Here is a 22,521-nt window from a genome sequence, read left to right as displayed (position 1 = left end):
AATGGTGCAAAGTGTCGCCCCGTGTCACCGAATGTTAAAATTGCCGTTTCTACAAGCCCTTTCGTTGTGGTGGGTTTTGACCCATCTAAAAGATCACATTTCCACAGTGATTTTGCAGTTTGTGGATGGCTTTACCATTGTAAGCCATGTATTTAACAACGCTTTAACACAACTTCACTGTGTTTACTGTGGTTTTTTTTTACCGTACTGTTGTGCTTCCATTAAATGGAATTAATATTTTTAGCCACTGACAGCATAGGTAACCCTATCCCTTATAGTGAGGCCAAGCTGAGGCCTGAAACCAGAACTGAAGTGAAATATTTCTATGTTTTCCCACAAGGACATTTTGGTAAATATTATAGAATTGAGGGGCCAGTTTTGCAGGAGATTTTCATTCTGCAAGGAAGGAATACAGGGCTATTTAACTAAAGTGCTTGCAGCTTGCTTTTCACAAATGGAAAATGGCAAAATAGGTCCAGTGTTTCAGTTTGTATTAATATAATTATATCTGAAAAACTTAGTATGCCATACAGTATCCCCTTTTATCATGATACTTTGTTTTGTGTTTATTGACAACAAAAATAAAACCCTGCTAGAAGGCTGAGCTGCCAGTAATTGGGAATGGTATCACACATCGTAAAGACACGCAACTGGAGACAACAACAGGAAACTGACTGTAATGTTTTTATTGCATAGAGGGCTTCGGTGTACTAATGTACTCACACAACCAGCTCTGACTGGCTCATAACCTGTCCTGTCCATCGCTGGTATTTCTAACGGGAAACCTGCTAAATCTGCCATTTTAGACTTCCTGGAAGGGTGTTGTCTCAACCCTAATATCCATTAGATTTATGTGCAAAACAGAGCTATGCATGACCTGGTCAGGACTGATGTCAAGCTAGGAATAGCATTCATTCATGACTAGGTTTCAGTTTCCTGACTGCCTTTGCCAGTCATAAAAATATGCTTCTAGTACTTATGCATTTAGGGGGCCTAAAAAACAAACCATCATGATATATATATATATTCTATATAATATATATATATATATATATTATATATATATATATATATATATATATATATATATATATATATATATATATATATATATATATAACCTCTACTTTCCTGCTGTAGTTGTACAGATCTGGTTTCAGTTTATTTTAGTGCTAGTAATGTTGTAACTGACACCCAAATAATAATTAATACTTAAGTCACTGTAGTGCAGTTCTAAACAGTTATTGTGTGGCAATACACAACAGGCTGCATAATCCCTAATACTGAAATTCAGTGCTAAATTAAATGCCTGTAACTCATTATCTTTGCATAGTATGCATAGTATTGCTGTTTTCTTACTAGTTTCTACCTTCTATCAATATACAAACTTTGAATACTGCAATAATATTTAGATGTAGAAAAGTGAAACAATGTTACAGCTATGCCCTCTTGTGGCAATGGAAGGGAATGCTTTCACTATAAGTACTTTCAATCCTGGCAAGATTGTGTTCTGTTTTTTTTATGTAACGTGCACATTTTGCAAAGTATATTTATATTTAGCAGCAAAATTCATCACTAGGCACGGAATGAATGACCTAAGCCTCAGAAATGAGTTGCTGCATTTCACACTTAGGATGAACTCATCCTAACCCAAAAACCAGGGGTTGCCCATGAGCGTCCAGCACTTCCCTGGCACAGTGTGGCTTTATTAACCTGGTTCACAAGGCATCATTGACATAGCTATCATCTGCTAACATAATTAATACCCAGAAAACATTTGGTGATGGCTGTGATGAGGAACTAATGCCTGGTTCCTGACTATAGGAGATGCATGGCTTGAGTCTTGCTTGTCTTCAGTCATGCTTGTAGTTAAGCAATCTTAGTTAACTTATCTTCTTCAATATGAATACAGAAGGTGGGGCTGAAACTTGAAATATAACAGAACGCACATCTGTGGCACTTATGATCATTCTGGAAACTTGAATAAGTGTGTGTGGCTCTTGAGATTTTGACAGATTATTTTTTCTCTGTGGTTTATTAAGTACAAACTATACCGCTGAGACACTTCTGTATCCCGGATTCATTTCAGTTCAAATGTAACAATATTTAGAGCAGGTTCATTAATCTTGACATGTTTCTGTTTTACTTTTATAGAAATCAGATTCCTTTTACTGTTGAAATGTTTATAGGGCTTGTGAAATAGACATTTGAAAGAGTCGAGCTATATATATGAATATATATATATATATGTATATCTATATATATATATATATATATATAATATATATATATCTTATATATATATGTATATATATAATATAATATTGTATATATATATATATATATATATATATATATAGTATATATATAGATCTATAGATAGATATACACACACACACACACACACACACACACACACACACATATAGAATAATTACTTATACTGGTACATTTCTTTTTTTTCTCTAGGTGTGCCTCAGCCAACTATAAGCTGGCATAAAAACAAAGGGCTAATGAAAGGGAACAATTTCCTGCTTTTGAATGGATCTTTATTACTTCAGAACATTTCCATTGAAAATTATGGAATGTACTCTTGCATAGCCGCCAATCCATTTGGAAAAGCTGTAGCGTCAAGCTTTCTCCAATTGTCTGGTAAGTGCCAGAGTGCAGTGTACGTCACTTTCTATAAAGTTTTACATTGTTCCTGGTTATTGTGGGAGCCTGGCTTAAAGGTTTTGGATCGCATCCCGAAAAATGTTAGTGGCCATAAGCCTTCTCTTTTATCTGCGGACATACAGATGTGTTCATTTGGTATTGATGGTGGCTTCAGCATCCACAGCATGTACTGAAATAGTGAGCAACTGGAACTAAAACAGGATCAGTCCTGGCAGATCTCAGTCTAGCGCGAGAGGTCCGATCCATCTTTAATTCTGTTTGGAATTGCCTGGTTCATTCTGAATGTACACTACACTGCTGAACGATAGATAGATAACCATTTTTATTTAATTCTGTTTATGTACGCAAAATGTACCATTTTCCCCATTTGCTTATTTTATCCCACTTAAACCCCTGTGTGTGTGTGTGTGTGTGTGTGTGTGTGTGTGTGTGTGTGTATGTATATATATATATATGTTGTTATCCCTGAATATATAAATTCATTGAGCGCTCGTAAGGCACATTGTTGTAAATACATTGGCAGCTGTAGCCGGAGGGATTTGTTCCTGGTCTCGTCCTTCATGTAGGTTGCTGTTGTTTCTCTAGCCACTTCTGAAAGGGCATTGCAAATACAACACTGTGTTCAGCTGATTTGGCTGGTGTTTCATTTTGTCTGAAAGCAGCGTTGAGAACCTCCGTGGACCAGTCAACACCTTCAAGGGGCAATGGGAGAAAGAGGGTTTTAATGGCCTCTCAAATTGGCACCAACATTGCTGTGAAGTCTGGTGACCTATTACGCATAGGTACAGTATGCTTCGCCTTTGCTACAGTAGACACTTTTTAGATTACATTTGTGAGATGTGTGACACCTTACTGCAGGCATTTTAGGATTTGCCCACATTACAATGTTGTAAAAGTTGGAGGGATGTTAAAAATAATTAAGTAATACAGATTAATCTATTTTATTGGTCTAAAAAAGGAAATGAGAAGCAGCACATAACTGCAATGCTGTTTGATAGCAAACTGCCTCCATATGCGTAACTGAGGTTGTATCTTTGTAAGTGCATATTTATTTGAGGCTTTATTTTTTCTCAAATTCAGGATGGGAAATTTGGGCTGCATCTTAAATTCAAAGGAATATGGTACTCTCAGGATAATCTCTACAGCATAATCAATACCACAGCTAGAAAAAAAAATACGCTTACAGTCACAATAAAGCCCATTTGCTATTCTTATTCTTACTTATATTCATAGTCTTATTGTTATTGATTCCACTGTAGGATGCCCGGTGCTTCCAAACCACAGGAATGCTGTGAGGTGGTATTTGAGGAATCAAACCCTTCCAGAAGTTCGAGGTTTGGAATACAGAGTGCTGGTTGGCGGTCGAGTGCTGGAGGTCAGCACTCTCTCTGGAAGATTTGATGGGCAGTACAGATGCCAGACCACCACAAACTCTCAGATATTATCTGCTTGGATCAACGTCATGTTTGAAGGTTTGTGAAAACGCTTATCTTCCTTGTAAGGATTTCTGTGTGGTTAGATAGCTTTAATACCAGCCAGCCAAATGGTTTGAACAGATGTCTTTTAATTGCTCGATTCTAAAGGTGGAACTTTGTTGAATGACAAGTTAAAGAAAAAGAAACCATAAAAAACATTTGCTCCCCATAGGAATTAAAACAGTGGGAAAACAAATCCTTAAGGCTGTTGATGTATTTAACTAGAGACATTTCAACATTATAATCTGGAAACTTTTTTTCTTGCCGTGGCTGCATAAACAAAATTAAAATATCACCATAATATTTAACACAAGAACGACAGCTCCATCTGAAATAGTTTTCTGTTGCAAATAAATAAAGTTTTAATGTACGTGAACATAACTCATTTCACATGGAGCCTGGATGTTTTCCATTGGTCTAATTTGGAAAACCCGTTTGAATAATGAACATATTCAAGAGTAATGCATGTTTATTTAATGCGTGTGTAGTTAGGGTTTTTGGTCGGTTTGTTGATAGAATAGATAATAAACTTACAACACAGTTTGTAATATTAATGTTATAATGACTGCAGTATGTCAGATGCTGAGCATTTGACTGGAAATAGGACATACATCACCGTCCCTATATTGCTTACAAATATAAAGGGTAGGCATGTCCAAATGTTTGCACTTAAAGTGTTTTTTTTTTTCTTAAGGAATACAAATCAAGGATGTGAACTTACCGCCCATGTCAACTTCAATAGGCCTCTTCAGCCTGTTTATACGCTGTCAAAAACAGAGCTTCTAAACAAATAGATGATATATTTTCTAACAGGCCTTACATTAATAACCTAACTTGAAATAAAAATCAACAAAAAGCTTTAACAAACTGCATCGGTGTAAGAAATGTTGCCACAATGTGGACACAGCTGGTAGCTATCGTTGGTACTTGATTAATATGGCACATTTTAGCACCTTCGGCCTTCAAGAAGAAATCTGTCAGCATTATGCAACAGTTTATCCTTATTTTTATTTTTTTTTAAGAAGAAAGAGGTGGGGATAGGGGTGGGAATTGAAATCCTTCAGTGCTTTCCAGTATGAAGGCCTGGGTTGTTTTTGGAAAAAGAAGAGCCAGCCATTCAGCAAAACTGAATATTATTGTGGTTTAATGACTTGCCAGATTCCTTGCATGCAGACACTCTCCATTTTTTGTTGAAAAGTTCCATGTCTTTTCTGCAGTCACGAGCGGAACGATCATACATTGAGTTTGACTATCTGTGAAAAAGGCATGACTAATCATCATTGGTAAACCTCAGATATGTAACCCTTAAGCGTTTGTGCTGCTTCACTTGTTTTCACTCAGGGAGAAAATGGTTCCAGCGTACTTCAAATGTTGATGCATACTTTGTTAAGCTATTGGAACGGAATCGATGGTGCCAAAACATTCATGTTTAGAAACAATTCCTAAACACTTCACAGTGCACCAGTAGGCCCCTTCATCAAATGTAGTTTGAATTTGCTCTTGTTAGTTGTGAATTCAAAGTGTCACCCTCTGGTCCATTGATTTTCTCGCTGTTTCTTTGAGGCGGACAATGCTACCCAGTGGTCAGACACTAATTGGTGCAGTGATTTTAAAAAGAAAATCGAATCCAAAGGGTGGGTGCCTGTAAGATTGGAACGAATGCATTTCAATGGATACATGTCCATGTTTGGCAAAATTGTTAAGGTGGTGTATCAAACTTTTGTTTTATGATATGAAACGTATGCTTACCCACAGCTAGAGATCTTCAATGTCCCCAGTTGATTTAAAAAAAAAAAAAAAAAGAAATATTGGCTCCAGAAAGAGAACAGTGGGAAATAGTGTGGGTAATCAATCAAACCTGTCATGATAGCTTCGGGCTTTCTTCACCTCATCTGATATAACATTAGAGAGAAACAGAGTTGAAAAACCCTGGAAATAAGTACTAAGGATAAAGAGTATTGGGGATTTGCTCTGATATACTGTAATTAAATATAGCAGACTGGTATATGAGCATCCAGCAGCTTTACCTCTGCTGGTACATGAGGTATACAAAGCTGTACGTTATTTCCATTACATACTGTTTTGATGAGTAAATAACACAGGCAATTGAGGTCCTGTTATAACTCATGTGTTTATATAACATGGAAGACATACAGGCAGAAGAATAAAGGTGGCAGTGCTTTGTGTTGTAACAGCATACCGATGGGAGCTCAGTGACTGGACTGCATGCTCTTCTACATGCGGCCATAAAGGAACCCAATCCAGGAGACTCGTCTGTATTGGTGCAAGCGGTCAGGAAGTGACCAGATCAGCCTGTGATCTTCTGCCTAGACGAGCATCCCCCACTCAACCTTGCAACATACAGGACTGCCCTCCCAGGTATGAAGTTACTTCTCTCTTCTAGTCTCCAATGAGCAGTGGTATGGTAAGAATGTATATGAATCCATTTACAGAATTGTCATGCTGTACACTTTGGGATGTGTTTTTAAAAGCATGGTGGTGCATTGCTTTGCATTTAACAGTCTGCTTTGAATGCAGCCTTCGTTTGACAGACATGTTTTGTGAATGCATCGTTTACGTTTGGATTGGATTTTTTTTCCCCCCTGTAATCCATCAAAATGTGCTTAAAATAGGGAGAAAAAGACGAAGCCTTCTGAATCATATTGGAAACTGATTGGATGATCACATTTGCGTCAGTATTTAGTGACTTCTGTATTAACTTCTTAAGATATGTAGATTTCTCAACATCTCTGACCACATGAACAAGCAGCAAAACATTTATTTCTTTGGCCAAACTGGTTCCTAGAATACAGGCTAACTTGTCTGTGGCTGAGCAGAGAAGGCCCCTTGTTTAGAACTCAGAGCTCTGTGGAAGTGAAGTCACACTTTAATTCAAGCTCTATCAGGGCTAGAATGAACTCATTCCAGTTTGAAAAGGATCCTTATAGGGGGTGTCGTAACGTCTTCTTCCCGTATGGACCTGTCGGGACATCTAAACACCTTTTGATCTCTTGGTCTGTCCTCACTCTTGCCAAATTGATCCATTTCTGCCAAGGATGAATCAATAATTACTACCTGCAATTGTAATTATTATTGTAATGCTTTAGTCCTTGTAAAAAAATAAATAATAATTTATAAACAAAAATAAAGTCGGTATATCAAAGGTTGCTATACCTTAACCAAAATACTCTTAAAACTTTACAAATTATAACTCATTTTCCAGAATGAAAAGATGTTTCATTTGTCATGGATGCCTATGCCAAAAACATTTTTTTATTGTACCCGTGTGCATGAACTTACACATTAATCCTAATATAAAATCAGTCCAGGAAATTACTTGGAGTCTTCTTTTAACCCGCTGTGGGGGTTCTTCACACAATGCAGCCCTTTGTTGCTGTCCCTAAGACCCATTTAAAGCCCAGACTGTAACGAGCTGTGACTGGCTGCTTTATATGAGACAAATACAGAGGCACAGGTGTTTTTTTCCAGCTGCCAAAACAAGCAAAGGAAAGAACAATCTAGGAAACATTTATTGCATTTTCCTTTAAACTAACAACCTTCTGCTGCTACTGTTAAAAAATGTGAACTCTGGAAAACAAATTTCATCAGTCTATTTATTTAGACCTACAGATTCAAAAACGAATTCTCATTTTGGGATGCTTTAAAACGCAGAGTCTATTTTGGGTTACTGTTCTTTTCAGATGGGTCTCCAGTAAGTGGTCCAAGTGTTCAGCATCCTGTGGCAAAGGAATCCGGCAGAGGCAAACTTCCTGTCAGCAGGTGACAGCCAATGGGATTGCGAGAATCCTCCCAGTCAATGCCTGTGTGAAAGCTGAACAGCCCTCTGGAAGAGAAGACTGTGTCTCAGATACCTGCGCGGAGTGGAGGGAACTACCATGGGGAAAGGTAAATAATCAATTACCTTTCTACTGTCGAACGTCTAAGGGCACTAAGCTGTGAAGAAACATAAGCCAGGAATTAATCTATAAAAAGCTGCTATGGAGTTAATAGGAGCCACTTTAAAGCTGTCAAAAGTAGCTCAAAGTTTACATGGGCGATAATGATTAAAAGAACTCCTGATTTTGAAAATATATAAATAGTTAATACTGTAGTACAATAATAATAATAATAATAATAATAATAATAATAATAATAATAATGTGTGTGATTGAATAACAGCTGGCTAGTCCAGTATGCTGCAAGGCAGTAACACAATCATTGGGGTAAAACAATCATTTTATCCTCCCTACAGCTAATTTTATGAGCACGCAATCTAATTTGTGTGAAACGTCCACACCCTGAGACACCTCTCTCTCCCTCTGTTTGTCTGTCTTTGTGTCTGTTGTTCTATTATTTGATGCAACTCAGCTAAAATAGACACATCACATACCTTTAGTACAGGGAACTTCTAATGAAATCTCACAGGAAAACTGAAGCATTGTTTAACAAGGATCATCGGTTTAGTGGTCGCTTAGTTTTAAAAATTCAAATGATAGCGACGCACTGGAGCATACTCGTAAGCTCCCTTGGGTAATGTTGATCCATCTGTGGACATTGTGTTTTGCTGCAGTGCTCTGGGCGGTGTCTGGCTCCATCCCTCTCGGTGCAGCAGCGTCAGGTCGTGTGCCAGAATCACAATGGATCTTCCATTCCAGAGTCCCACTGCGATGAGAGGAAGAGGTACTAAAAGAAAAGACCGCCAATAAAAAATGCACCTGGATACATTTAGTCATTGAACTTAACCCGCTGATGTTAAAGCCGTGCCCTTGATACACAGCTCAACCTGTTGAACACTGTTTTGTTTTAGGCGAAAGGCACATACAGTAGGCTCCTGCATTATGCTTTCAAAGTGATTCATATTATTACAAATTAACTGATTTTAGCAATGGTGTTATTTTTTGTTAATTTGACATAGTTGTAAAACAAATTCAGTACTTCATGTGGCAATTAATTTCAAACACTAACCACGTATTTCATGGTTTTCTATTAGTAAGAAAGGTCTTCTGAGTGCTCTATCATGTAGAGACGTGGAAAAGGTTTGACTTTTCCTTTTAAGATATTTTATGCAATTACACTATTTAGCCACCTGGTGTCACTGTGTGCCATTATAAAATAATGGTTGCACTTTAGCCACACACTGCTTTGCTATCCTCAGATCATGGTAACTACTGTACTAAAGTATCACAAATCATGTGACTTGGAAAAGCAACATTATTTATAGTAAAATGGGCATATATATATATATGTGTGTATAACCACAGTGTTTTTTTTTTTATATTATTATTTAGTATTGCAGTCCTTTAAAGTCACAGTTGGGGATACGTTGTAGCACCATGCATAAAACTCCACCTTTAGAAATGTTTACCACTATATTTTTGCATAGTATTTTTGCAGTTTTACCATGCTTTCCCCATGGTTATACTATGTATTTACCATAGTTTACCCTGGTATGCCAGGTTTATTAATATACTTTACCATACCTCTGCTTTCCAATGCTTACCTACACTTTACCATGCTTTCACTGTGCTGTATTACAAGGTTCTGTGCTTTTACAATGGTAATCTGATATAAGGGCAGCCAAGGTATGCTTTTCAGCAATTCCAAGTGAGGCCCATGTTTAAGAGTTTTTACTGTTCTTACTAGCTGAGTGGCAGTAAGCTGAGAACATCACCCTGTGCTGTCTTGTCTGCCGTTCCAGGCCGGTGTCTGTGAGAAACTGCTCATCAGAGATGTGTGACGTGCAGTGGGGGGCGGGAGCATGGAGAGCCTGCACTGCAGCCTGTGGAAGCGGGTTCCAGTCGCGGAGAGTGGAGTGCGTTCACAGGAGAAACAATAAGACCGTGGCAGACCGTTACTGCAGCTGGCAGAAGCAGCCAATGACATGGCAGCATTGCAATGCCACCTCATGTAGTAGTAAGTGCTTGTTTTGCTTTATTTTCCATAAACGACAGAAAACAAAAACGCTCCTTTTCACCCTCTTAATTGCTGGTCTCAATTACAATGTCTTATATCATATACAGCAGGGTGCTGTACGATACAAGTGGATATTCGCTCCATGACAATGTGAGGCCTGAGTGAGATTTCTGGGGTGAAACAGTATAACTAATCTTAATGTGAGGTAATTTCCACCTGATACAAAGTATCTAATATAAAGACATTAAAGGGTTAAAATGTATGTAAACTAAATGCAGGACGTTTCGCATGTGAATCTTCAGGGCAAGGAGTCAAGTGAAGGTGAATACTTTTGGGTGAAGTTTAGCTGCATGAATTTATATTAAATCAAGGGGTTTCTCAAATGTCTCTGTCAAAATGTACCATTAACAGAGTTGCCAATGTTTCTTACAAGCGTGAAATCCATTACTTCAAGACATACCCACTCTAGCAGCATGGCACAATTGAGGTTTTATGTTTTTTTTTTCTTAGACGTCTGTATTTTTATAGGATGTAATACCCCTTACAGCTTAATGTGGTTCATGAGGTTTTCCATAAATCCAGACTAAAAGACTCCCAATTTTCTGCTGTTTAAAAACATTTGAAAGAATTTGCTTTAGACTAAAACTGTGATAGAAGACCTTTTGATGAGAATGGTATTTGTTTATTGATCATTTAGCATTATTATTTTCTTGCAAAGGTTGAGAAATGTTGATTAGACCTTGATTCTACATAGTTTTGTTGATGAATAAAAAAAAGAGGAATACGAAATAATATGAATGATTAAGACACACATCTAGCCTTGCACATGTGTTTTTTAAATGAGATTGTATTTGGGCATCAGAATACTGTTCTTCAACCACTAACTGTGGCTATTCAAACTTGGCTCTGCTTCACAAAGGAGAAATCACTTTATATAACCCAGAGTTGAGTTGTCCATAGAGGATTAATCAGACGGATTAAATTATAGTGTAACATAAATATTGAAAAAGCATCACAAAAAAAAAAGAATATATTACGTTTAGTAATATAATACGTGAGACGTAGGAATACATATAAATAATAAAACGTTTCAAATGAAATACAAGTGCGCCCTCTGGTGGCTTCTAGACAAAGTGTCAAGCGTGAAATTTATAATGCTGTAGCTTTTTAGCTCTCTGATTTCAATACCTGTTGTTTTCTCTTTTCTTATTACTATTATTTATGATTTAGATTTTATTTTTTTGTTGCACATTTTCCATACAAGTGTGCCGCTGAATGTGATTTATAAAACTGCTTAAACACCTACCTGTTCTCCTAATCCTTGAACCAAGGCTTTTTGAACAATGACTGACCTTAAGAAGTAAATGAGGTCAAGCATTAACGTGGGTCTGTTTGCATTTTGCAGGAGGAGAATGCAAGGACACGACTCATTACTGTGCAGTTGTGAAGAGACTCCAGCTATGCCTTATTGACCTTTACAAGCAGAGGTGCTGCGAGTCCTGTCAGGAGGTATAGTTCCCTGTCCGTTATCGACGACAGCAGCACACAGAACAGATAACAGGCATCAGAACACCTGTACAAGATCAGAACTCTGGAGGTCACATTATGAATTGACCTGCTTATAAAGTAAAAAAAAAACTGATCATGGAAAAATGCTTCAGTTGCACCAGTGCTAAAAGACGCTTGTTACAGTGAGTCCTTCTGTTGACTTGTGGTTGCCATTCTTTGTACCAGGAATGAACTGAAAAATAACTAAGTTGAAAAAATGTCCTTCGTGTCTATTAAGAACACCTGCATGAGATGAAATGAGCCGGAATTGACTGAAGAAAGCCCTCCTGCATCCTATCGTTCTTTAATGTTTTATTTCTTTTCAAATTTTACTTTACTGCATATTATTGACATCATGGCACGAGGTTTGGTTATATCTTGTATTTTAAACACATCCATTCAGCACTTTAAAGACTAATTATGTCATCACACCTGATACTGGTTCGTCTGAACAGTGTATCTTTAGTGCTGGATCGTATCCAGCACAACTTCCTTAGCAGGAAGAGAAACTTCTACAAGCTGAAAGTGCAGGGCTCCTCCCTTCTGTATCACCTCCCTGAAGGCTAAACCCTGTCATATCTAATGTCAATAGAACATGCTTCTGTGGGTAATGATGCACCGCACACACAGGCCTTCTCAACCAGTTGCTGTGTCCTAAACACATTACCTGTGTGGGATTTCTGTTTTTAAGCACCTGCTCAGGTGGCTAAAACCTTCACCCTGAAAACAGCTGTTATGGCTGCACCCATAGGTGAGTTTGAGCACTGTATGCATTTTATAATATTTGGAACAAGAGTGAAAAAAGTTGTGAAGGAAATAAGCAATTAGGAAACTGTGCACTTTTTAAGAGGGATGCAATACTGAGAATGCGAATTTTAAAAAAGAAATATTGTGTATTTGGTCTACGTTTTTTATAATAAAATATGATTAGTGCAGAAGTAGAAGTGCTAACACTCATCTGAGTAATGGAGTACCGCCTGGCAGTTATTGCTCAAAAACCCTCAATGTGTAAACCTTGAGTTTTGTAAATCATGCGTTGGCAAGCTAATCAAGTGGAGGCTGAATTGCGTGATTTGTTTTGCATTAGCATGTAATCCACAGAATCCAGAGAGGGTTCTAATATTATCTAACTGTATATATTTTTTCTCTCAACGTCTGCACTACATTGAAAGTGGCAGAGTACCAGCCCACACAGAATGTCATTCTGTTCATACGGGGGTTGACCTAACCCTGCCCAGCTTTAAAATCTAATGGAGTTCACCACTTGCTTCATTATACTCATTTACAGTATGAGTTCAAGATGTAATAATAATAGTAACATAATAACAATATATCACTAGACATTTCAATTAGAATGTTGGTAAAATATACCACTTTTTTTTTCTTTGTATTATTTCCTGCTGAAAGGGATTACATGTTTTGGCAGGGTAGTAAAATGTCACAATATCTTTTCAGTAGCCAGCAGTCCAAAATTGACTGTTTACATTAGTTATCTAAGGCTAACCAAATCTGAATTGGGTTTCTAATGTTGCTTATGGTAACCATTCTGGTTTTCAGATTGGTACCACAAAATAAAAATGTTTACAAAGCATTGATTTTTTCAGAAAGCTATTCTCTCAGAGTAGACTCTTTGAAAAGTGTGTTACTATTATTAAAGACGAAGGATTTTAACTTTTGGTTTCTGTTTGTAAGGTTTATTTTAATATGACACATTTTGAGAGTCTTTGTTGATAATTGAGTTCTGTAACATGGTTACTAGAATATATTTCAACTGTTTGGATAATTGTATTGTTTAGTTTGTTAATCAGCTAATCCTTTGACGATAATAATGAAAAATGCAAGCAACTATTATTAAAAATTTGTCAGTATTAGAATCCTCAATATAAACATTTTTATATTGATCTGTTTTCAGTAACAAGTGCTACACTGTTAAAATCTGGACTCTTATGTAGTCTGTGATGGAAAACTGAATCCCAAGGTGCATTAAGAGTGGTAGAGTAACCTTGCACCAACCTGTACCTGAAATTGCCTTCATTTCTAAAGGGTCTTGATTCTTCATTGATTTTGTTAACCCTTTTTTGTGTGTGTCTTTTTTTTTTAAATTAATGGAGTGCATTGTAAAATAGTACTTGTATATATTATGTTTAAAGTGCAATATGGTATCTTGTACATTGTGTTATAAAAGATGTTTGGGACTTTATTTTCTTACTACCAAAGTTTCTGATTAAAATTTCTTTGTACCTTGTATTTAAGATTTAAATACTACCCCCCTGCATTTAGCACTTACTAGTAAGCTCTATTCATTGTGTTGATTATAACTTTCTTCCTGGTGACATGTGCATTTAGTGAGGACATATTCCTGCAAGAAATATTTTTTTTCAATTGTTTTTCAACTAACGCAACGTCCACCGTACTTGGCAAAGAACTAAGAAACACATATGCTTCAATAACATCTCAACTTTCCTTTGTAGCTACTGATAGTAGTAGCAGCTACTTTACCGTAGTATGTGTAGGGTGTTTATAAGTAACGACTTGTAAAATTAGCACCAACTTTACAGAAATTCAATAAACATATAAAAGATGTTGGGACAAACTGAAAATATATGTCTCTGTGTGTGTGTGTTTTTATGATTCCTGTCATAACTGAAAAAGTGTAACACATTGTAAATTAATACAATAAAATAACACAAATACATTTATATTGAGAATACATATGAGAATGCCTGAATAAACGACAAGTCCTACAAAGTACAGTGCAGTGCAGTGAAATAAATAAGTAAGTAAACATTAAATGTTATATATATATATATATAATTTACATACCCAATTTGAACGTTTATATAAGTTTATATGAATAAGTAAATGTTATTCAATATAAATAGACAGGTTTGAGTAAAACGTAACAGTTGCAACATGTTAACACACTATTTTTTTTTAAATACAAGATTATTTATTTTCAGTTACTGTGTTTATACATATTCATTTTTCAACCAAACACATGCTAATTCTGTGTCAGTACAACATTTAAAAAATCAAAATCAATCTCTTTCTCTCATATATATATATGACACTTTTATCCAAAGCGACTTAGAGACTAGGGGGGGTGAACTATGCATCACAACTGCTACTGCAGAGTCACTTATAATAGGACTTCAGTTTTACGTCTCATTCGAATGACTTACTGCAAATGTCTTTTTTAACACAATTATAATATTTAGCTGTAAGTAAATTTACTACCTCACCTCAAGAACTGTCTTTGGAACCACCCCTAGTATCCTATCTGAATGTACTATAAACCCACATGTTGTGTAATCGATACATAGAGCCCAGGAGGTAGAAAGAATGCTGTATAAATAATCTAGACATTTCAGTGATATAAATATATAACATGATGCCCAAAGCCGTTTACTGATCAGCCATTCAAGGTTTTTATGAGAATTGATCATGATCAATGTAAAATAATAAAACGGTAATTGCATGAATCATTCTAGAATTTGAAGATTATCATTATAAAAAATTGATGTAACTTTTTTTTTTTTTTTTTTTTTTTTTTTTTTTTTAAATACAGCACCTCTGTATATATTGATAAGGTGCTTAGAAACTGATTCAGAGTAGACCAAAAAGTGCTGCACAAGGTTATTGATTGGTAAACATTTCTTAGACATTTAAGGTTTATGACATCACAGCCACCTCGCTGAGAACAGGTATTCCATTTGTCAAAATGGATTTGCTACCCAATGGTGTTAACATCTTGTGGAAGTACTTGTGCCCACGGTGGTCAACATCATCAAAAACATATCCTGGTGGGTCCTGAAAACTTGCTGGACATAAATCTGGTTTCTTCGAAGTATATTCTGTGCGATACATAGTACCATCATAAAATGGAGCCAAGTTTCTCATGGCAGCATTTTGCGGCTTGAAGCTCTGTACTGGATTTAACTGATGAGGGATATAATGAGCTTGAAAGGTTGACAAGCCATCGAACTTTCCAGTCGGTGTTCCCATTTCTTCCTTGTTCTTGATCATCTCTGGTTTACGTATTTCCCATTTCCTGAAGTCTTCTTTCATGGTGGTGTTTCCCTGGAACGGTACACTACTTCTCCTTCCACGAGAGATTGGCCTTTTTGGAATAAATGGTTGAACTTTATGCCCAACGTAATCCATATTGGACGTAGTGCTCAAATCCATGTGACCTTCTGGAGTGACGTATTCAGGTAACTTATGGACCTTAGGCAAGGTGACAGGCCATTGCTGAAAGCGATCACGGAACTCAGTGCTACCATCGAAGCGGGCATCTGAGGCAACCTTTGAGAAATCAGGTTTGCAACTCTTGGAGAGCTCCCCGGGCAGTCCCTGAAAATCACGCCGATGGATTGTGAGATCTTCAAAAGGTTGATCACTTGGTTTGTAGTCTTCCTTGGGTTTGACATACTTCACCCCGAGCTGATGAGGGATGTAGGAAATGCGATGACTTGTGAGGCTGTCAAAGGGGGCATCAGAGAGCCTGGCCATATTAGGTGGTTTAAAACTTTCTCTGGGAACAAGGCCTTTGGGAGCAAAATCATTTTGGAATGTAGTAAGATTCGCAAACTTTGACGAGGAAGGACGGTAGGATGGTTCTGGTTTGGTTAGTTCCCGCTTCGAGAATTCCCATGCTCTGAAATCATCTTCGAAAAGAAAGCAATGTTTGAATTATTCTTTATTTATAGTGTTAAAGTATATGCATGTATACTATATGTATATACTTCATCATCATTTTCCTTATGGTCACCAAGCTGATACAATACAATATATAGTATAGTATTTAATAATAAAACAAAACAAAACATGTTTTTAAAGTCACAGAAATGAAACACATACAAAGAAAATGCAACTCTGTTTACTGATAATTCAATAGCATATTAAGATAGCAGCACATACTATACTTCCTATTTGCCTTCATACTAATACTAAAAAATAACAGCAACACATTTTAGAGTTCATTCAACAGACATTCAGTCTTATTGCAATAAAATAATAAAATGTAACACCTTTGTAAGTTGGCATAGTGTCCAGTTTTGCTCCAGTTGCATGCAACTTTTCTTTTGGCCTGGCAGCTACAAACGCTTGCACCTTGTAAGGGTTGTAGTCCAGTTTGTAGGTAGTCCCAAGATCAATGTGACCAGAACCCGGCTTATACTCCTGTTGCACGCGGCCAGGACGACGTGTCACTTCAAACGGAATGTAATCAGACCTGTAAAATAGAATTATGAGTCAACTGTGTCTTTCCTTCACGCACCCACATTACTACATCTGTGCGCTTACACATTTAAACCCTTATAAGCGCCATGCAGCCTTATAATGTATGTTTAGCAACCAGGAGCCTTCTGCTGTGTTAACAGGAAGTGCGTACATTGCTCATCCCCCAATGCTCATCTATTGTATATGAGTTAAAAGGGAATAGAAAGCTATACTTGAAAGTGGTGGTTCCGTCCATGAGATCCCGACCTGCTTTGTACTCTTGTTTGGGTTTCATGCTTTGTGGAGGGTGGACACCCTCATACTCGGGATACTTCTCAGCATATTCAGTCACACTGCGGGGCTGCTCGCTTTGCTCAAATAGCCCTGTTGGCTGATGTGGGCATCGGTGGCGCCTATTAAAACACAGACATGGAGAAAGAAAGGTATGTCATTTAAAAGTCTGCTGTTCTACGGGCTAATGAAGGCAGCTGATACTGTTCTGTACCTTCAGATTAAGCCTTTGGTAACTTAGCGTGACATGCATGAAGACTTCAGCTGATGGCTTCAGTAATAAAGCAACCACTACAAGTAATACATTTCATAAAAAATAAACAGATTTACAGGCATATTTATAACAGCTAAACCAGCTCATTGTGTGTTGGGCTAGTCAGTGGAAGGGCACCGATTTGCATGTAAGCTGTTTCCAAAGCAGTCAGAGTAAATGTGTTGTCCTTTATCTTAAATCATAGCCTGCCCTTCATCTGTCATTGAGCACACAATAATTCTGCACTGCGCTCCTCACCATAATTACAAATCACTCTCAAATGAAAACCACTTTTCTGACCATCATATTCTGTTAAGAGTATCTGTTAATGAGAGCATGATTATGGTTGTGTGATGAGACAAAATTAGGTCAAACTCCAATTCACTTTCACTCTGGTGAAGTCTGTTTAACATGTGATGACACTGTTTCACTCCATGTGCAACAGCTATTAGGGATGAAAGGGTGCTTTTCAACAGAAACGTTCTGCATGACATCATTTTCAGGCTGGTACAGTATACTATTTTAGGCCTGATTGCCCTTCAGCTTTTGAATTTTCTGTAGCTTCTCTGATCCCTCATTAGTATGAGTTCAGTTCATCACTGTCATGCAACTCCTGCTGCTAGGAGATGCTGGGTTTGCAACAGTTTTGGAATTCCTCATGGGAAGTGGCAGGGTCAGCACAGAGAAAGGGGTTCTATTCCAGAAAAGCCTAAAGGCTTGAGCCCACACAGTTACCAGATGGAATTGACACGTGACAATATGTGAGCAGCGCCCAACAGCCTCAAGTGCATTAGTTATCTTGAGTGCTTTCCATCTTAAATTCCAATTCTCAAAAACAGTATATTTATTTATTTATTTATTTACTTACTTACTTACTTACTTACTTACTCCCCAGAAAATCTTGAAATTTGTTTCCACTGGATTTTGGGGGCAAGTAAAAATCCAAGCCATATCTGTTTGCAGCTTGCTGTATTTTAATACCACTTATAAAAACCCCACAGATACTGCGGTTTCCACAAGGCATACTTCTGCTTTTGTATTCTTGTTTGCAATTATCCAACAATTATACACTTCACTTACCTTGGCCATCAGCTAGAATATTACAATCAGCACAATTACAGCTTCCACTTCAGCCACTCAAGAGCTTAACTACTGTATGTACTACAGAACCAGAATCAAGAATACTTTTGAAGGCAAGAGCATTATGGGGTCCTCCACTAACTATTATGGACCAGCTGCTGATCGATCATTAAAGATGAAAAAAAAAAAAAAAGATTTATTTGGATAATTCTGGTTCTAAAGCATCCAGTTATAATTATCCTTTGATTTCAAGAGCTTGTCTGAGGCTCATGGTTTGTGTATTACTTGTTGTGGTAACCAGTTCTACAAACAAACCGCTGTGGCACCTTGTCCCTTAACTATCATTGCGTTGAATGTATTAAAAAAATCAATGTACTGTAATACATTAACAAGCTAATTGTAATTTGTAAATAAAAGTAATTGCTTGGCTTGCCTATCTGTTTGGAATTACAGTGTTGTCTATCTAATACTGTAGTACAGTATGGCTTTCTGCTGACTACATGCCATTTAAGGTTTCCACTACCTTCTTTTCCACATGATAAACATTTACTAGTTAGCCACAGTGTAATGACCACTACTTATTTGAGTGTTCATTAGAACCAGTGCTAAATCAAGTTCATCCCACAAGCTCAGTGAATATTTACACTATTAATTATAGGAACATCTATCCTGCAAATGAAGTATAAATGTATAAAAGTGTTCTGAAACTGTAAAGAACTATAAACCACTACACTATTTACAAACATTACTAATACTGAACTATGTTTGGTTTAGAAAAATACACTTTGTTCAGAAGTGTATTTTGCAGTATTGTTAGAGTTTGTGGATAACTATTAAAGTTATGAATGGAAGGCAAATAGTATCATGTTAGCTAACAGCAAGCTTCCCAATTGGATTGCAACATCACTATACTTGTTGGCAAAGCCTAGTGTTTACTCATCACTGTGAATAGCTTCACTATACAATACACTGTACTGTATTATTGGACCTTAGCTCGACTCATACAAACGACAAGCCCTTGGTGACGTTCCTTAGCAACCAAATCCCACTTGAAAACACTGCTAAATTTAAGAGGTAATATAGAAAACAGACTGCGTCTTGTTTGGAATAATGAAATAAACATTCGCATACTTAAACTATCATGTATTATAACTTCCATCTAACTTTAAATAGACTCATATATACAGCTTAACGTAACAAACGAGGGTGTTCTGTTTTAACAGTTTTAATAGCATTGTTTAATATAATAATATCATTGTTTAACATAATAATATAATTGTTCCATATAATAACAGAATTGTTTTGTAAAGTGCATGTAACGCAAAATAATGCACCAATTTTTGATCTCTCATTTAAATGAGGTAATTTACCCTAATATTTTACTCTGTTACTTTTATGAATATCTGTGCAAATGCGCGCTGTCCTGTAAACTACCATTTTGTACGAAGGATCGGTATAGATTCTAACTGGAGATTCAAAGTACGCTCATAGGATAAGGCCACAGAGAGGAAATGCTTTTAAAATTCCACTCAATTAACAGAAAAAACAAACAAAAACAAAACAAAAAAAACAAATAAAAAAACAAGTCTTAATGTTAAAGGTAACCTTTATACTGTTATACTGTCTTCAATAGACCAGTGATACTAGTGTCTCTTATTCATAGCGCTATAGCATGCATTATCATATACTGAACTTTGCATTGCCCCGTAATAATAATATCAGCATGGCTAATTCTTTTCTTTGTACTTATGTATCTATTTATACATGTTTTAAAATACTTCACTCAGATTTAATATGATTTGTTTTTTGCTATGACATTTATAGAGTGGTAATATGAATAAATACTGGCATGATGCCAAATAACGGAATCAGTTATTCTTAAATACATTTTACTCGTGCATTTGCAAATAAACAGATGTGTTTCCACATGTATCTGAAATAAAAAAGCGGTGCGTTATCTATGCAGTTAGATTACAATGCAATGAATAAAACTCACCCACAGTTACAGAGTTCACATACACATTGGCGCGTCATTTTTCTTGTCTCCGTGTACTAAGATGTTAATATTATTCAAAACAAACTCAGAAAGCTGCGTCTCCTCACCTCCTTACTGCTTTTCCCTGTTGCTCTCTTCTCAGCTAAACACTTCGAGCGCAGTAACTGAGCAGTTACTAGGGAAGCATAGCGTCACATAGCAACTTTATAGCATCTTAGCAACTACGCAAGGTTTTTACCAACGCGTCATAGGGTGAAAGGTTAAAGGCAAAACGTAAATCTGCGATTTCCGGGATTGTGAGAAGCAACGTGAGTTTTATTTTTTGAAATGTATGTCTTTTGTGTAATGTCAGTTCAGTGGCCGCGAAGCATGTTTTGTTTTTATTCTTAGTTTAGTAAAAGTAATTGGTTTTGGAGTCAGTCTGCCAATAAGTGTCTGCTCATTCTTGTACGGTACATCGTGGATTAATACGGTAGATTATTTTGATAGACAGAATGCATCAGCTGTACTACAGCATTTGCATTATTGTATTTTGTGTTCTTGTATTAGAATGTACACCAAAAGACAAGATATTGATCATATTTTATAATATAATGAGCCAGCATCGTCAAGATTTGACACCAGTACAAAATTATCAGGACCCTCATCGATATTATATATATATATAGTATAAGTGTGATATCTTTAATATTATCAGATCTGTCTAGATTGCTTTTCCAGGTCCAAAATTAAAATATATTATATATAAATTATTAATCATAATAATCGTATTATTATAATCTGTGATCGGTCCTATTCCCTGATTTCATCGGTTTGGGGAAGTTACTGAATTCTACTGTACCTTTACATGGCCTTCTCTAGATTACACGATGAGATACAGACCTGCATCAGCGACTGTACACGAGCATTTGCAATTGTATTTTGTGTTCTTGTTTGCTGGAGTCTAGTTCCCATAAGCATAAAAAGGAAATATGATGTGACACATCAGTGTTTTATAGAGTCCCGGATGTATAATGCTATTCCATATTTACAATAAAAATGGTCTCCATTATGCTTTGTTATTCTGGAAGAATCACGTGGGATGTTTAACTTTCAGATATTGGCTCCAAATATAGGTAGAGCCAATACAGTTTAGGTCATAGCCAGGGCGCGGTTTTCTACTTGCCTGCGTCAGGCATTTACTAATGAGTTGGCCATTTGTCTGCTTTTTGCCCACAGTGTAGAATATAAGCCATTGTGTCACATGATTGATCTGGAGTCATGAAACACAAACTGTGCCCTGAAGCAACCAGGATTCTACCAGAAAGCTAAAGCCGTGCATAGACCAGTGATTACATCTCAGTAGTGAAGCAGCAGAACTCCTAATTATTAAAATAGTTAACATCTTGTGCAGCGTTTTGCATTTGTGTTTTGTGTTTCATCTTGTACTACTCTTATGTATGTTTTGCAGACAACCAAACATGGGGCTCACAAGTTTGGAAAAAATCGTTGCACTACAGAAAAATACATCAAACATCAGGAATATATGCATTTTAGCTCACGTGGACCATGGTAAGATCACTGCACCAGTGACAACTGAACAGTGCTGTGCACCTTGGGGGCTGAGTCTTATTAGTGAGTGGGATAACTTCAGTCAGAATATTATAAACCAGTGGTGGTAGATCAAAATAGACAGAAATAAAATGTACCCAGTTATTCTGCAACAATAACAATGATACGCATCTTTGATACTCACAATCTTTGAAAAACAACACATGTAATTATTTGAGAGTTCAATAGTGTGTCTTGCTTAGCTAGATTACACCATTAAACACACCACACACCAAATAATCCTCTGTTTTACTTTTGTAGGAAAAACAACTTTAGCAGATTGCCTTATCGCCAGCAGTGGCATTTTTTCCAGTCGGTTGGCTGGAAAGGTATGTGATGCGTTTAATATGATAATGTTATATGAATGCATGGAGTTCAAGTACAGGCAACATTTCAGCAGGCCAAGTCCAGTGAAGAAGTTTAATTGAAATGTACAGCAATTGAAGTGGAACGTCTGGTTCATTCATGCATATTGTTGT

The 22,521-nt window shown here is 36.8% G+C and overlaps 3 protein-coding genes across 6 annotated transcripts in view; 2 read left to right on the top strand and 1 right to left on the bottom strand.

The window, feature by feature from the left end:
• Window positions 1-13,857, top strand: part of LOC121294447 (ADAMTS-like protein 3) — a 123,150-nt gene extending 109,293 nt beyond the window's left edge. For 2 of the 3 annotated variants that reach the window (XM_041218136.1, XM_041218134.1), the window contains 8 exons: window positions 2,470-2,652; window positions 3,336-3,458; window positions 3,936-4,148; window positions 6,347-6,530; window positions 7,853-8,057; window positions 8,722-8,831; window positions 9,850-10,064; window positions 11,470-13,857. In XM_041218136.1, coding sequence (XP_041074070.1) covers window positions 2,470-2,652; window positions 3,336-3,458; window positions 3,936-4,148; window positions 6,347-6,530; window positions 7,853-8,057; window positions 8,722-8,831; window positions 9,850-10,064; window positions 11,470-11,579 — 1,343 coding nt within the window. In that variant the 3' untranslated portion in view covers window positions 11,580-13,857. The remainder of the gene's footprint in view (window positions 1-2,469; window positions 2,653-3,335; window positions 3,459-3,935; window positions 4,149-6,346; window positions 6,531-7,852; window positions 8,058-8,721; window positions 8,832-9,849; window positions 10,065-11,469) is intronic. The other variant, XM_041218135.1, reaches the window with a different exon arrangement.
• A 1,298-nt stretch (window positions 13,858-15,155) lies between these two features.
• LOC121294454 (stabilizer of axonemal microtubules 2-like) lies at window positions 15,156-20,613 on the bottom strand. 2 transcript variants are annotated; one of them, XM_041218146.1, is made up of 4 exons: window positions 20,560-20,613; window positions 17,066-17,245; window positions 16,643-16,845; window positions 15,156-16,279 (listed from the first exon to the last, which is right to left on the bottom strand). In XM_041218146.1, exons 2-4 carry the CDS (start codon window positions 17,125-17,127, stop codon window positions 15,285-15,287), a joined length of 1,260 nt encoding a protein of 419 aa, XP_041074080.1. In that variant the 5' UTR covers window positions 17,128-17,245; window positions 20,560-20,613; the 3' UTR covers window positions 15,156-15,284. The 2 variants fall into 2 exon arrangements, with proteins under 2 accessions (XP_041074080.1, XP_041074079.1); XM_041218145.1 differs by having other exon boundaries at window positions 20,453-20,607.
• Window positions 20,614-20,705: 92 nt separating this feature from the next.
• The window catches only part of efl1 (elongation factor like GTPase 1), a 62,088-nt gene continuing 60,272 nt past the window's right edge, over window positions 20,706-22,521 (top strand). Inside the window, exons 1-3 of the mRNA XM_041218696.1 lie at window positions 20,706-20,760; window positions 21,903-22,003; window positions 22,304-22,371. Coding sequence (XP_041074630.1) covers window positions 21,913-22,003; window positions 22,304-22,371 — 159 coding nt within the window. The 5' untranslated portion in view covers window positions 20,706-20,760; window positions 21,903-21,912. The remainder of the gene's footprint in view (window positions 20,761-21,902; window positions 22,004-22,303; window positions 22,372-22,521) is intronic.

Source organism: Polyodon spathula, chromosome 19 (genome assembly GCF_017654505.1).
Source record: "Polyodon spathula isolate WHYD16114869_AA chromosome 19, ASM1765450v1, whole genome shotgun sequence".
NCBI classification, from domain to species: domain Eukaryota; kingdom Metazoa; phylum Chordata; class Actinopteri; order Acipenseriformes; family Polyodontidae; genus Polyodon; species Polyodon spathula.
This window is presented reverse-complemented; position numbering and strand designations above follow the sequence as displayed.